The sequence below is a fragment of the Eucalyptus grandis genome, chromosome 6 (assembly GCF_016545825.1).
Source record: "Eucalyptus grandis isolate ANBG69807.140 chromosome 6, ASM1654582v1, whole genome shotgun sequence".
NCBI classification, from domain to species: domain Eukaryota; kingdom Viridiplantae; phylum Streptophyta; class Magnoliopsida; order Myrtales; family Myrtaceae; genus Eucalyptus; species Eucalyptus grandis.
Genome location: NC_052617.1, coordinates 14041262 through 14056607, shown reverse-complemented (window position 1 = coordinate 14056607; position 15346 = coordinate 14041262). Strand labels below are relative to the sequence as shown.

The following is a 15346-nucleotide window of genomic DNA, read 5'->3' as shown; positions in this document are numbered from 1 at the left end:
AGTCGAAAATTTACAGTGGAGTTTTCACTTAAAGTTAATCCAAACCCCATCACCGAGACATAAAAGTGTAATATTTACTTGATCAGTAACAGGAGTACATGCCACACTTCCGAGTGCTAATGTCCAACGCATAGGTCGCTCAACTATGTCGTCTGGACATCAGCGTCGGGCATCGTGAAAATCGATGAAATCTGGAGCATGGCGTTTCGAAAAGGAGAAACCCAAAAAGCCGAAAAGCTTACGGGATGATCGTTCTCCTCCTTTGCTTTAAAAAGGAATCTGGCATTTTAATTTCTTTTTTTTTTTCCATTTCGAGATAATAATAATTATTTTATTTTAGACGGCGAAAAGAGAAATCGCATATTTCTTTGCTCTTCGTCCATCCAGACCAACAATAAATATCGACGGACGGACAGTCACCGAGGAACGTCGGACTTCTCGAGACTCGCAACTCTCCCTCTCACTCACTCTCTAGAAGAAGAAGCGGCAGCGGCGGCGGTGGCAATGAGGACCGCCGTGTTGAGATCTCTCCGATCGGCGGCGGCGAGGTCGGCTCCCTCGAGCTCGCACCTTCTCCGCCGCGGATTCAGCTCGGAATCCGTGCCGGAGCGCAAGGTCGTGGTGCTCGGAGCAGCCGGCGGGATCGGCCAGCCGCTCGCGCTCCTCATGAAGATCAACCCCCTCGTCTCCAAGCTCTCTCTCTACGATATCGCCGGCACTCCCGGCGTCGCCGCGGACGTCGGCCACATCAACAGTAGATCTGAGGTACTCAAACCTCTTTCGCTCCTGAATCTCATGTTTACTCCTTCGGAAACCTCCGTCGCGACTCGTGTTTTTTCGATATATGAAGTGTTGAGTAGCTTTACGAGTTGCGAGCGCCGTTAGGACTTCAGAGCTCGTCGATCCGGTGTGAGTCAATGAGAAAATGTGGAATTCAACTGAGACCGCGCTAGCACGTGTAGTTGGCCACTCAAAGTTCTCTCCTTTGTGGATCGCTTCGAATGGAAGTCTTTGATGCAACAGTTAGTAGGAGTCTTTGATTGCTTGATGTTCTGTCATCTGTTGGAACTTTTGGCAATATCGATTAGCGTATACCCGTTTCATTTTTTTAAATGCTATATCCGGTTGTCATTTGCTCAATTGTTGTTGTGATTATTTTTTTATCAATGATCTTGCCTCCTCGTAGGTTGCTGGTTATGTGGGTGAAGATCAGCTAGGACAAGCTCTTGAGGGAGCAGATCTGGTGATCATTCCGGCTGGTGTGCCAAGAAAGCCTGGGATGACTCGTGACGATCTCTTCAACATTAATGCTGGCATCGTCAAGTCTCTTTGCACTGCTATCGCTAAATACTGCCCCAGTGTGAGTATAATCAAATTCTTGCTGGATTGAAAAGTTGAAAAGAAATCTTATGCCTCTGTCCTGTTTACTATGTAGTTTGCCTCTGTGGGAATCGCAGATAGTAGATGATAGCATGTAGATTATACCTAGTTGTAAACTTGTTTCTGAAATCAGGTCCGTGTTTAACCATGGGCACGACAGAGTCTCCCCTATGATATTGCCAAATTCCCTATTTATTGAATCTGATTCGAGGAGACATTTATTGCTTGGTTATCTGACTAAAAGAAAATTACTCACTCGATCAGGCAATTGTGAATATGATTAGCAATCCCGTGAACTCAACAGTTCCGATTGCTGCCGAGGTATTCAAAAAGGCTGGAACATATGATGAGAAGAAATTATTTGGGGTAACAACCCTTGATGTTGTTAGGGCCAAGACTTTCTATGCTGGAAAAGCTAACTTACCAGTCGCAGGTACTTATCTGCATCTATAGAACTTGATTCCTTCTTTCTATTCCATATCCTCATATGTGACCTTTAGTTTCTTAATAGAGAGAGTACTTGTCTGTGCTTTTTCCCTTAAATATCGTTGTCTGCTGCCTTTTTCACAGGGGTGGATGTACCCGTTGTTGGAGGTCATGCTGGCATAACTATCCTCCCACTATTTTCACAAGTTTGTCTCTCTTATCTTTGAAGTCAAACAAATCATCACAAATACCATATTCAGATTACCTGCAAGATCTTTCTCTGTAAACTCTTCTTGGTATAGGGTTCAATTAACTTGTATTTAACAGGCCTCTCCACAAGCCAATTTACCAGAGGATGTTATCAAGGCACTTACTAAAAGGACCCAGGATGGAGGAACTGAAGTAGTGGAAGCAAAGGCTGGAAAGGGTTCTGCAACACTGTCTATGGCATAAGTCTTTCCTTTTATATCACTTATTAGCAACACCAGTTTCACTGTAAAAGCCAACAAAAACTGCTAGCAAAAATTCTTCACGTTTCGCTGACGTGTCCCTTTATGATTGTAGCTATGCTGGAGCAGTGTTTGCTGATGCTTGCTTAGAAGGACTCAATGGAGTTCCGGACGTCGTACAGTGTTCATTTGTGCAATCTAGCGTTACGGAACTGCCCTTCTTTGCTTCTAAGGTCAACTCATCTTACTCTAGATAGGTCTAATCTATGCTGATGAAAATGATGGATCTGCTTCAGTTTTTGGTTTAGTCCCCATCTCTTTTCTACTGTTTGGTGTTTTGATGTTTATAATGTGTTATTTTGGTTGGTTAGCCTTGTTACGTTGATAGGATGATACGTGTTATGCATTCATAGGTGTCATAGATACATATTCACCTGCATACATTGCGAGGATAAGATAGTATTAGTTTCCTTGTCATGCCTCCCGTGCTAGTTTGAGCTATTTGTCATTAGAAAATGAGGCGTTAGAGTGGCGCTGCATGACTGGGATTTCTGGATGGATGTGAGGAGATAATTTTGGTAGCCATAGTCCTTAATTGTATTAGAATCTATCATTCCTGTAAACACCAACTATGCATCTCTATTTTGAGTTTGTTTTGAAGCCAGGGGACGATGTAACCATTAGAATATGTGCAGGTTCTGCTTCTTTGTTGGTTTTGTTAGTGGACATCACTTTCTCAATATGTTTTGCATCATTCCTGATTGCTTGAGGATGAAAATTTGTGGACCAAGACTTCGTTTACTTTATTTTCAGCCCAAAGACGTCACTGTACATGTGCAAGCGTGCTTATTCAATCCTTGTTTCCTTTTCAGTTCACTTGCGTTAACTTCTGCCTTTTCTATAATCTGTTTAAGTAGTTTTCATGGAAAGATCACTGGAGGCAACGATCATAACAAATTTTGCATGTGCGCAGGTGGTTCTTGGAAAGAATGGAGTGGAGAAAGTTTTGGACTTGGGTCCTCTCTCTGACTACGAGAAAGAAGGCTTGGAAAAGCTGAAGCCCGAGCTCAAAGCATCAATTGAGAAGGGAATCAAGTTCGCCAACGACAATTGAATTGACTGAATCATTAGCTGATCTAGTTATCCAACCAATGTTTCTTGGAACCTGTCGGAATTTTTTCCATATCTCATTATTGAGTATGTTGCAGTTTACACCGGCTTGTGCTATTTCCAATCAAGTAGGAGTCACATAGACAGTATGTGTTGAATAAATTTTACAGGAGCAGACTAGATCGACCTCAATGTATTTTGAGGGGAGGATTTTTCAACTGTGTAATAAGCATTCTGCTATGTGATTTGAAGACCGAGGAATGACATCGCATATATTACTTTCCTGTGTTGTCGAGTATCTTACCACGAAGACTATCCACAATTGGATAATGACCTGGTCTAGGAATTAAAATTCCAAACTACGGAATCTCTGTTATCACAGACAAATGACAGCTTCTAAAAGGGCTGTCGATCTCAAATAGTTGCCTAGTTTCGACCATCATTTTGACAAAAGTGTATATATACTCGATGGTGATCCTTTTGGGATCTTGACTTGTAACATGAGTCTTATGAGACAGGGAACTCTCAAGCATGTCTAGATGGCCCCATGTTTTGCTTCTTTTCTTCGGTAAGGGATAATTATATAAATGATGAAATTTTAATTTGTTCAATATAATCTATGAATTTTAAGTGCAATTTTTTTTTGAATTTTTAATTTGTCAAATGTTATCTCTAAAGATGAATTAATGAAAGTACAACATTAAACATTTCTATAAAGTCCGATGATTAAATTAAACATGTATCAATACCTCATAGGTCATATTGAATAAATTAATAGTGTAGGGATAATATCATACATTAAGTTAAAGTTTATAGACTATTTGTATCGTTTTCACGTACCAATTTCGAAGTCCTCAAAGATTGCCAAAGCTTGTACAAGGTTCTCGCGTTAACGGGCCGAAACCAAAATGGGCCCAATTAGAAAGCCCGCCCATGCGGAAGCCCAACCCCAAGAGGTTGAACTGCTAATCTTCCCACTAACCTCGTATCCCGCTGTTTCTCCGACACAGGGAACTCCAGCTTGGTCGGTGTCGTGTATGTGTCCGCTCACAGATTTATGATTCCGGTCTGCTCATCGATTTCTAGGGTTCGGCATAGGAACACAGAAAGCCCCAAATCGAAATCCTTTCTTCCCTTTCGTCCTCTCCTCTTCCTTCTCCTCCCGTCAATCGCAGTCCTCCGTCATCCACAGTTCACACGCCCTCCCGACCGACCGACCGACCGACCAAGTTCCGTACGAGTTCAAATTGCAGTAAACCCTGAAAAGCTTAAGCTTAGGGTTTATAGCTAATCCTGCTTTGTCCTGTTGGATTCTTGTTTTTTTTTTTTTTTTTTTCCCGAATAAATTGGGAATCCCTGTAAGAAGGTACGTGGGTTTTTATGAGTGCAGAGTGTGTCGATGGCCTCGGAGCTGATGGAAGATGAGGACTCGAGGGAGAAGCAGCCGAGGTGGGCGGACGGCAGCAGAGTCTACGCGCGCAAGAGGCCCGGCACTCAGTCCTCGCACACCCCGGCCGCCGCGACGGAGAACGGGAACTCGTTGATCCGGCCGGCGGGCTCCCAATCCGAGGATGCCGCCGCGTCTGATGATTCTTCGTCGAGCCGGAGCTTGGAGCGCGCGAGCTTGTCGAAGGTGCGCGAATTAGTAAACGGTAGCTCGACGCCTGGTTATGCTTTGTCCGGTCGTAGTGTTCGGATTAGTGTTGATTCGAGATCGAAAGTTGAGATCAGAGTGCTTAAGAGAAAGCTAATGAGAGAGCTTGATCAAGTTAAGAACTTGCTGAAGAGACTTGAAGCTAAGGAGATCCGAGCTAACGGTTATTCGGCGAGGGATGGTGTTGGTAAGGCCGGGACGTTAATGCGTGTAAACTCCGAAGTGGGTTCTGTGGGCTTACCAGTTTCGCAGCCTTTTCAAGGTCATGGGGTTGCCATGGCTGATAGCGACAATGGCATTGGTAGTGAGATTTTAGGGAAGGATAGAAGAAACCCTAAGGTGAATCAGCTTCATCCGCATTCAGAATCGGTCGCTCGTAAGGACAAGCTCCAACCACAGGAGAGTAACAAGAAGATGAAAAAATCAAATGGAACAATCGATGATAGGGGGCCAAGTTTTGGGCTTGATAAGCATTCCAGTCAATTGTTTAAGAGTTGTGACAGTTTGTTGTCTAGATTAATGAAGCACAAATATGGGTGGGTTTTCAATACACCAGTGGATCCTAAAAAGCTTGGGTTGCAGGACTACTTCACCATCATTAAGAATCCGATGGATTTGGGTACTGTTAAGTCTAGGTTGAATAAGAACTGGTACAAGTCACCCAGAGAGTTTGCAGAGGATGTGAGATTAACATTTCATAATGCGATGTTGTACAATCCTAAAGGCCAAGATGTTCACATCATGGCTGAGACATTGCTGAAGATATTCGAAGACAGGTGGAAAGTCATAGAGAAGGAGAACAATCTTGATCATAGATACAATACGAGTTTGCCAACACATATTTCCAAAAAGGCTCCTTCTCCTGCTCCCATAGCTCCGCCAGCATCGTCTGTACGTCCTGATGCGGAGGCTTTGGATAAATCAGAGTCTAGGGCATTGCCAGTGGATTCTAGGACTAAGCCTGCCACTTCTGGACATCCAGGTAAGAAGCCAGTTCCCAAGAATCCTGAAGCCAGGGATTCTCACAAGAAGGATATGACTTATGAGGAGAAGCAAAGGCTTAGTGAAGACCTCCAAACTTTACCTTCAGAAAAGTTGGAGGATGTTGTTCAGATAATAAAGAAGAGGAATCCTCATCTATTTCAACAGGAGGATGAGATTGAAGTCGATATTGACAGTGTTGATTCTGACACTCTTTGGGAGCTTGATAACTTTGTGAATAATCATAAAAAAGGTCTAGGCAAGAACAATAGGAAGGCTGAGTTTCCTCAAGCTGGCAATGCTGTGGCGGAGATGGTAGAGCTACAACCTTTTTGATTTCGGTTTCCTTCCCTTTCTTTCTCAAAGTTTTGTTAGTCCTGATCAGTATTGACCTCATCTAATGCAGAATGAGGTTCAAGTTATTGAGGAGGCATCAACAGAGAACATGGCAGGTGACAACTATGGAATGTCGGAAAAGGAATACTTATGATTTGCATTTTAGATGTTGCCTTTGATATTCACATGCACTATTTTTTTCAATGACTGTTGGATGTAGGCACAGCTGAAAACGATGCAGTCGCACCTTCTCCACCTCTATTAGAAAAGCAAGGTGCTAACTTGAGTGAATCAAGTGGTTCAAGTGGTTCAAGTAGTGATTCTGGATCTTCTTCAAGTGGTAATAATCTAGCTTACCTGCATATTCACCGTCCAGTCTTTTATCTAGGGGTTGAATATTGATTGATTTCCCAATGTTACTTGTGCAGATTCTGACAGTGATAGGTCCTCTTTGTAATATCAGCTCCTTGTGATTCTTGTATTCAACTTAGTTTAATCAAGGTAAGCATAATCTTTGGTCTTGTCTAGTTATTAAATCAAAGCATTTTGTGCCTTCTTTTGTTAAAGACAGTTCAGAACATGCTGACTTGATTATCAAATGTTGCTCTATAAATACTTTTGGCTGCATTATGATCATGCGACCTTTCTCATACACATTCTTTGGCAGTTACCTTGTGCATAGTTCATATAACCACAGAATGATTCTCATTGGCCTTGGGAGATGCGGCTGCGGTTTTTGCATTGTTATCTCTTTGAGCTGAGCTGACTTCATGCTGGAAGTAGGAAGCAATCTACATCCAGCGAATTTTTATCAGAGACAATAGTTTTATTAGTGGTGAAAGCGTGGTTCACAAAACTAGTTTAAACGGGTATCTAAATAGGCGATTTTTGTAAGCTAGCCTTTTACCCCAATTATTATTCTTCAGTAGAAGGGATCAAATTGGATGATCATTTCTTTTCTCATTTTCAGTGATGATTGCACTGGAAGCGCCTCCCTACTTGAGCTGGTATCTTGAACTTAGCATGCTTTTTATCAGTGTAGATACTGTTTTTTGCCCCCTTTAAACATGACTTGTACTGCCATCCTTACATTTACGTTCAGAATGGTGTTTGATTTTCACCTGAGCTGTGTGATTTACTGGTGGGGTTGCTTCATCTTCGGGTTTCTGTTTTTGTTTTAGGTTTCTCTTTCCTTGCATTCTTGCTTATTGAAAGTGGAAAACAAAAAAAAAGATGCCTTTATCTTAATCCCGATTTGGTGTGGAATGTGGCAGGTTACAAAGAAACCTCAGGTGAAGTTCTCCAAGTTTGTACTTCCTGATTGCTACTTTTTGGTGTCATTTCCGTGCCATGAGAGGCCTTCTTTTTGTCCCTGTGGTTCCCTGTAGTGGAAGTTGTAAATTCTTTGGTAGTCCTTGGGAGGTGGCCGTGTTGAAACATCACTGAATCATAATGCCATGAAAACATTCTTTCTGACTCGTCCTACAAATTTATCTGTGCAAGATTTTTTTTTTTTTTGGTTTATCATGCCTCTAAATAAAATTAGAGCCTACTTTTTGTAAGTTTAATTTTTCTTTTTTCTTCTCATTATACTTTTCTTTCAATCTAATGAAGGATATTAATATTTTCAGGGAAAAAGCCACCAAAATCCCCAATATTTACATTACAAAATTACCTCAATTTTTTTTTGTGACACAAAAAATCATAAACTTTGCCAACTGTGATATATTTCTCCCAACTCTATGATTGAAGGGCATTTTTGTCTTTTAATTTTTAATTTTGTCTTTTGATTTCCTTTTTTTGTTTTTCCTTTTTTCTTCTCCTCACTTCCCTCTGTCGTGGTTGCGGAAGCAAGACTCAGGCGAAGGGAAGAGAGGAGAAGAAAAAAAAAAATAAAAATAAAAAGAAAAGCAAAAGAAAAAGAAAAAGTTTTAAAAAGTAAAAGACAAAAATGCCCTATAGTTTAGGTAAATGTGTTTCATGTGTATAAGTTTGAGATTTTTGTGTCACGAAAAAAAAAAAAAAGTTGAGGGTAAAGGTGTCACGGTTGATGAAGTTGAGTTTTTTATGTCAAAAAAAAAAAATTGGGATAAATTTGTTACACTAAGTAAAGTTTAGGATTTTTTGTTGTTTTTTCCCTTATATTTATGCAATTGTAAATTTCCTTTTAAATTTGTAATCAATCCAATCATGTAATTGAGAATATATTTTTTGCTTGTTGATTTGGTTTCATATTATTTATAGTCTTTTGGATACACTTGGAATTTTGTGTAAAGTACTAAATTGGTAAAGTTAGAAAATTTAGGACTAAATCGATAACTATATAATAGGTTTTGGATGGATTGGGCAATTTCCCCATATAAGAGTACTTGGATATTATTTTCTCTTATTATTCTATGTGTGGTAACTAATCCTCACTTCATCAAGATGGTGTGGTTAGAATAAGCTGTTTCGCATTCAACTTCACCTGGTAATTTTTTAATTGCACGATTCCCCTCATATAATATTATAAGAGGATAAACGACTAACATAAAGGTTTGGTGAAGTCATTCTTTGATTGAGAAAAGATAAAAGTTTTAACCTAATTTTTCAGTAGATAAGTTTGTTGTAAAATAAAATGTAATTCTTTTTTCCACGGTATCGCACGGTTATTTTTGGTGAATCTTAACTGCAGAGTATTTTCTGAATTTGTTGAAATTATTTCAGAAAATTTTCAATCTTGGCCTTGAATTAAGTCAAATGAAACACTGGCTTAATATATTGTCTTTCAGAAACTTTGAAAGCGCGGCAAAACTAATGGTACTTATTCAAATAAAATAAATGCTTGGGTTTGGGTGGGTCGGTTCGGACGTTAAATATTTTCTGTTGTTATTTGGTTATGGTATAACTATTCGGAAGAATTTTGATAGGTAAATCAATATATGCACTCTTCAGAATGGCTCCTCTCATTCACCTTCAACTAAAATACTTAGCTCAAGACTGAATCCAATCAGAGAACTCTTTTAACGGAAAAATTATAGAGTTGATGCAGCAGATCATCATATCGACGCATGCATTTGACCGAGCAAGAACTATACAAGAAGGCGAAACAACGACACATCTCCATCCTAAACAAGCATTGATTCTCCAACAAAACACACAGATTTTCCTGAAAAGACAATTTCTCTTGTTGCGAAAAGATGAGTGATCGAATAATAATACAGACAGATGAAGAAAATAAATTGGATACCGGATTTACGTGGTTCAGTCATAAAAACCTACGTTAACGAGGAAAGCAGCAGCGAATTTCACTATAAATCAAATGATACAAGGAGATTACTCACTCGAGTCACTCAAACATTCTCTTGGTGTTTTCCAAGCCCCAGTTACACCCAATAACACACATAGTATTTAGTCTCGAAATTCCTCAAAAATAATCTCTCAATCTCACGAATGAATTATACGCAAATTTTACCACAAGATTTAATTGACTTCAACACTAAACTTCTTGAATGTAATTCACGAGTAAGCTTTGCAACACGAACAACACGAAGACCCAAGGCCAAGCACCCAGCACTTATGGACGTCTCTCAAAACAAAATAGCCACGGCACTCAAAGTAAAACGGCGCTTGAATATGTATGCTTCGCTAAAAAGAGTCCCACGAGCAGAATATATATATATGCAGCAAGACAGACCGACTTCTACTCGGAAAGAGAATTCGCATGATTCGGTCAAACCCTAAAGAATTTGACTCTTTCCTTTGTTTTATCTCGCTGACTTCGGCCAAAATATATTTACGTATATTTAAATCAATCCAAGTCCAAGTTAACGTTTGGACTTTCAAATTTCAGGCCAATTCTAAATATCCACAAAATTTCTTTTTTCCGAATATTCGGAATTTCACATTAAGCTCAAACTCAAAACATATTTTAACATCTCTATCTCGTAAGTCCGAAATAAATGGAAAACAAGATGATCACTCTGTTCCCCGGTCTCACAGAAAAAGCGACATGTCAACCTCCCATGCTCTTCTACTCCCATTCCCCGTTCTTTGAAGTCACAAGTTCGATATCAATTGCCAGTAGTTGCTAGTGATGTTGAGGATCCGGCCCTCCTGGCGTGGTTTTGTCGGTTTCCACTCCCTGCATCATTCTCCTCGGGACATTACCGGACTTGGGAACGCTGTACCCTAAGTTCCGCAAGATTATTTCACTGTCGATTTGCTTTGGCACATCCGAGAATCCATTAGAAATCAGTCTCGTGTCTGAACTCACCATGAGCAACGGAAGGAGGCACAATGTCAGTATGTGAGCCTTGGTAAAATGAGCCATGGTAGTTTTGAAAAGCTTGGGTTGCATGACTACTTCACCATCATTAAGAATCCGATGGATTTGGGTACTGTTAAGTCTAGGTTGAATAAGAACTGGTACAAGTCACACAGAGAGTTTGCAGAGGATGTGAGATTAATATTTCATAATGCGATGTTGTACAATCCTAAAGGTCAGGATGTTCACTTCATGGCTGATATATTGCTGAAGATATTCGAAGACAGGTGGAAAGTCATGGAGAAGGAGAACAATCTTGATATAGATATGATACGAGTTTGCCAACACATATTTCCAAAAAGGCCCCTTCTCCTGCTCCCATAGCTCCGCCAGCATTGTCAGTACATCCTGATGCGAAAGGTTTGGATAAATCAGAGTCTAGGGCATTGCCAGTGGACTCTAGGACTAAGCCTGCCATTTTCGGACATCCAGGTAAGAAGCCAGTTCCCAGGAATCCTGAAGCCAGGGATTCTCACAAGAAAGATATGACATATGAGGAGAAGCAAAGGCTTAGTGAAGACCTCCAAACTTTACCTTCAGAAAAGTTGGAGGATGTTGTTCAGATAATAAAGAAGAGGAATCTTCATCTATTTCAACGGGAGGATGAGATTGAAGTCGATATTGACAGTGTTGATTCTGACACTGTTTGGGAGCTTGGTAACTTTGTGAATAATCATAAATAAAAAAAAAGCCTTACCAAAAACAATAAGAAGGCTGCATTTCCTCGAGCTGGCAATGCTGTGGCAGAGATGGTAGAACTACAACCATTTTGATTTAGATTTTGTTCCCTTTCTTTTTCAAAGTTTTATTTGTGCTGATCAGCGTTGATGTCATCTAATGCAGGATGAGGTCCAAGTCATTGAGGAGGTGCCAACAGAGAACATTGCAGGTGACAACTACGGAATGTTGAAAAAGGAATACTTATGATTTGCATTATAGATGTTGCCTTCGACATTCACAGGCACTTTTTTTTTTTCGATGGCTGTTGGATGCAGGTGCAGCTGAAAATAATGCAGTCGCACCTTCTCCACCTCTATTAGAAAAGCAAGGTGCTAACTTGAGTGAATCAAGTAGTTCAAGCAGTTCAAGTAGTGACTCTGGATCTTCTTCAAGTGATAAAAATCTAGCTTACCTGCATATTCACCATTCAGTCTTTTATCTAGGGCTTGAATGTTGATTGATTTCCTGATTTTTTTTGCGCAGATTCTGAGAGTAATCGGTCCTCTTTGTAATATCAGCTACTCGTGATTCTTGTATGCAACTTAGTTTAATCAAGGTAGGCATAGTCTTTGGCCTTGTCTAGTTATTAAACTGCTAATCTGTGTCTAGTTCAGAGCATGCTGATTTGATTGTCAAACGTTGCTCTGTAAATACCTTTGGCTCTCTGCATTATGATCATGCGACCATGCTCATACACATTCTTTGGCAGTTACCTTGTGCATAGTTCATATAACCACAGAACAATTCTCGTTGGCCTTGGGAGATGTGGCTGCGGCTTTTGAACTGTTATCTCTTTGGGCTGAGCTGGCTTCATGCTGGGAGTAGGAAGCAATCTACATTCAACAATTTTTTATCGGAGATCATAGTTTTATTATTGGTAAAATCGTGGTTTACAAAATTGGTTTAAACGGGTATCTAAATAGGCGGAACATATTGAAGAAGCCCAGTACGATTTTGTCATGACAATTTTTGTAAGCGAGTTTTTTACCCCAATTAATGTTCTTCAGTAGGAGGGATCAAATTGGATGATCATTTCTTTTCTCATTTTCAGTGATGATTGCACTCGAAGTGCCTTCCTACATGAACTGGTATCTTGAAGTTAGCATCCTTTCATCAGTGTAGATACTGTTTTCCTCCCTTTAAACGTGACTTGTGCTGCCATCCTTGCATATACGTTCAGAATGGTGTTTGATTTTCACCTGAGCTACTTCAGGCTTCCATTTTTGTTCTCGGTTTCTTCTCCCTTGCATTTTGCTCATTGAAAGTGGCAAAAAACGGATGCCTTTATCTTAATCTCGATTTGGTGTGGAATGTGACAGGTTACAAAGAAACCTCAGGTGAAGTTCTCCAAGTTTGTACTTCCTGAATTGCTACTTTCAGGTGTCATTTCCTAGCCATGAGAGGCCTTCTTTTTGTCCCTGTGGTTCCCTGTAATGAAAGATGTAAATTCTTTGCTAGTCCTTGGGAGGTGGCCGTGTTGAAACATCATCAAATCATAATGCCATGAAAACATTCTTTCTGACTCTTGTCTTGCAAATTTATCTGTGCTAGATGTTTTTTTTTTTTCCGTTTATCACGCCTCTAAAAAAAATTAAGCCTACTTTGTGGAAGCTTAATTTTTCTTCTTTTTTTCTCCTCATTATCTTTTTCTTTTAATCTAATCGAGGATATTATTATATTTGTGCAATTGTGAATTTCCTTTTAATTTTGGTAATGAATCGAATCATGTAATTGAGAATACATCTTTCCTTGTCGCTTTGGTTTTATATTATTTATAGTCTTTTGGATACATTTGGAATTTCACGTAAAGTACTAAATTAGCGAAATTAGAAATTTTATGACAGAATTGATATCTATATAATAGGTTTAGTATTGATTGGACAATCTCTCTTAATAAGAGTGATATGATATTATTTTCACATACTACTTTATTTGGGGTTTTCAATTAATTAATCCTAACCTCATTAACATAGGGTTGCTTAGAAGTTAGAATAAACTGTCTCGCATTCAAATGAATTCCATGTGGTAATTTTTTATTTCCACGATTCCCCTAATAAAATTATAGGAGGATAAACCAATAACATAAGTAGGGTTTTGGCTTTTTAGCTTATAAAATCGGTTTTGAAACCAATTTAAGACGGGGTGATTTGGTTTGATTTCTGGGTGGTGTATGCCCTCGGAACCTATTCTCGGATCGGTTTTAACTAATCCCAAAAATTTGTAATCAGTTCCCAGAACTGTTTTTTGGGCGGCCTAGTTCAATTCTTGACTAGAACCGGTCTGGCTACATACCCTTATTGCTAATAGTAAAGATAAATGGGATATTCAGAAGAAAATTGAAATATAACATCAAAATTCGTCGTGGCAGCGCGGAACTATCTTTTTGTTGGTCTAAACTCATCCATCATCTCTCATTTAGATTGCTATTCGGTAACAATAAAAGGGGTTAATTGTGATAAAAATTGGGTGAATTTAATCATGGAAAAAGTGTATTATCTCCGTTCGTTTTCGCGGAAAATAATTTCCAGAAAAACATTTTTCGAATTTTCCAAATGCGTTCGTTTTACGGAAAATGAATTCCTTGGGGAAAATGTTTTCCATCAAAGAAAAAAGTCTTCTAAAGTAGGGAAAATATTTTTCACTTTTCAAAAGTGAAAAACATTTTCCTTACTTGATATCTCTCATCTTACACCTCTACATATCCCCACTCTCTCCTCTCATTTCTTCTTCTTTTTTTTTTTTATTCGAATTATCTTTTAATTATCTTTTTCTTTTTTAATTCGAATTATTTTTAATTTCCTTTTCCTTTTTCTTTTTCTTTTTTTTTTTGTCTTTTTTGTCTTTTTTTTTTTCTTTTCTTTGTTTCCCATCTTCTTCTTTCTTGGCTAGTCGTCAACCCGGGTGAACCTCAAGCTCGTCGATCTCAAACTCGCGCTTGTCTCGGCAAGCTGAGCTGACGCTCGCGCGATTTGGTGAGTGGAAAATATTTTCCTTAACGAACACCGGAAAATATTTTCCGAAATATTTTCCAGGTTTTAGTTGAATACCAAAAAATATTGTTATTTTCTTGGAAAATGACTTCTGGGAAATGGCCCATTTTTCACGAAACGAACAGACTCTTGTTATGCATCACCCGTCACTGTCTTCGCTCGGCGACGTGTTACGCCAACGGAGACCTCTGGACTTGTCCCTTTTTCCATGCAAAGAAACTAGAAAAGATAAGGGTGGGAAGAAGGAGAAAGAAATTAGGGTCCGCGGCCTATGCCTGGGACCACCCAGGAATAAAATTCCGGTAATATGCTCACCCTGGATGCACAATGCATGAAAGCAAGCACCTGGAGGGGGCAGCGAGATGGAGACATTTTTGTCTTCTTCACAAGAGAGGTCCTTCAACAAAGGCCGCCGGAGAAGTCGGCTACCTCCCTCTTCCTTCTTCCCCTCCTTTTCTCCCTTTTCTTTTTATTTAGTTTATTTTTTAAAATTTAATTTAATTAAAATTAATATTAAAAATTGGATTTGGACCAAAACGACTTCGTCTTATATTTTATGATTTAGCCACCTCATCGCCACATAGGAGTGAAATAATATTAAAAAAAGACACGTCATCATGACTAAAGAACTCGATTGAACCAACTTGACAAGTTTTAGAATTTAATTTAATTTTTTTAATAAATTTTAAGATTTAACTGCACTTTTCGTGATGAGTTTTATGACTTCTAGTGAACATATCCCTTAAAAAATCAAAGGAGGCAGGAGGTTTTTATGAAAAGACAAAATAACCCTCGATCATTTAATTGGGATTGATTAGTGGATTATATGTAGGATTTCATTACCGAAAGGACAAAATTCTCATGTATAAGACACAGTGCCTTCTTTGGGTAAAAATTGAGCGCCTTTTAATATACGTGGGAATTTTTGTCTTTGGTAAAAATTGAATAGATTTAGCCATATAGAGGATGGAATTCTTGACAAAACTAATTTTTA

At 39.2% G+C, this 15346-nt stretch overlaps 4 protein-coding genes across 4 annotated transcripts; 3 read left to right on the top strand and 1 right to left on the bottom strand.

Moving 5' to 3' along the window:
- The first annotated feature begins 412 nt into the window (after positions 1-412).
- On the top strand, positions 413-3649 carry LOC104448518 (malate dehydrogenase, mitochondrial). Its single transcript, XM_010062361.3, has 7 exons — positions 413-765; positions 1187-1360; positions 1645-1813; positions 1951-2012; positions 2134-2255; positions 2371-2488; positions 3229-3649. Exons 1-7 carry the CDS (start codon positions 505-507, stop codon positions 3367-3369), a joined length of 1047 nt encoding a protein of 348 aa, XP_010060663.2. The 5' UTR covers positions 413-504; the 3' UTR covers positions 3370-3649.
- A 723-nt stretch (positions 3650-4372) lies between these two features.
- LOC104448517 (transcription factor GTE4) lies at positions 4373-7456 on the top strand. Its single transcript, XM_039316131.1, has 6 exons — positions 4373-4400; positions 4756-6315; positions 6407-6452; positions 6557-6676; positions 6765-6837; positions 7004-7456. Exons 2-5 carry the CDS (start codon positions 4765-4767, stop codon positions 6791-6793), a joined length of 1746 nt encoding a protein of 581 aa, XP_039172065.1. The 5' UTR covers positions 4373-4400; positions 4756-4764; the 3' UTR covers positions 6794-6837; positions 7004-7456.
- A 2803-nt stretch (positions 7457-10259) lies between these two features.
- LOC120294965 (CLAVATA3/ESR (CLE)-related protein 53-like) lies at positions 10260-10657 on the bottom strand. The gene has a single exon (XM_039316132.1). The coding sequence runs from the start codon at positions 10646-10648 to the stop codon at positions 10406-10408; it is 243 nt and encodes an 80-aa protein (XP_039172066.1). The 5' UTR covers positions 10649-10657; the 3' UTR covers positions 10260-10405.
- Positions 10658-10702: 45 nt separating this feature from the next.
- On the top strand, positions 10703-12187 carry LOC120294327 (transcription factor GTE4-like). The gene is made up of 6 exons (XM_039314371.1): positions 10703-10817; positions 11075-11286; positions 11486-11531; positions 11638-11754; positions 11846-11854; positions 12072-12187. Exons 1-6 carry the CDS (start codon positions 10703-10705, stop codon positions 12185-12187), a joined length of 615 nt encoding a protein of 204 aa, XP_039170305.1.
- Positions 12188-15346: the final 3159 nt, after the last annotated feature.

Excerpts from the sequence above, each read along its gene's own strand:
- LOC104448518 (XM_010062361.3), top strand. The coding sequence starts at position 505 with ATGAGGACCGCCGTGTTGAGATCTCTCCGATCGGCGGCGGCGAGGTCG. Across the intron at positions 766-1,186 it reads ACATCAACAGTAGATCTGAG|GTTGCTGGTTATGTGGGTGA; the intron begins GTACTCAAACCT and ends GCCTCCTCGTAG. Across the intron at positions 1,814-1,950 it reads AGCTAACTTACCAGTCGCAG|GGGTGGATGTACCCGTTGTT; the intron begins GTACTTATCTGC and ends CCTTTTTCACAG.
- LOC120294327 (XM_039314371.1), top strand. The coding sequence starts at position 10,703 with ATGGATTTGGGTACTGTTAAGTCTAGGTTGAATAAGAACTGGTACAAG. Across the intron at positions 11,287-11,485 it reads ACAGTGTTGATTCTGACACT|GATGAGGTCCAAGTCATTGA; the intron begins GTTTGGGAGCTT and ends CATCTAATGCAG. Across the intron at positions 11,532-11,637 it reads GCCAACAGAGAACATTGCAG|GTGCAGCTGAAAATAATGCA; the intron begins GTGACAACTACG and ends TGTTGGATGCAG.
- LOC120294965 (XM_039316132.1), bottom strand. The coding sequence starts at position 10,648 with ATGGCTCATTTTACCAAGGCTCACATACTGACATTGTGCCTCCTTCCG.
- LOC104448517 (XM_039316131.1), top strand. The coding sequence starts at position 4,765 with ATGGCCTCGGAGCTGATGGAAGATGAGGACTCGAGGGAGAAGCAGCCG. Across the intron at positions 6,453-6,556 it reads ATCAACAGAGAACATGGCAG|GCACAGCTGAAAACGATGCA; the intron begins GTGACAACTATG and ends TGTTGGATGTAG. Across the intron at positions 6,677-6,764 it reads TTCTGGATCTTCTTCAAGTG|ATTCTGACAGTGATAGGTCC; the intron begins GTAATAATCTAG and ends TTACTTGTGCAG.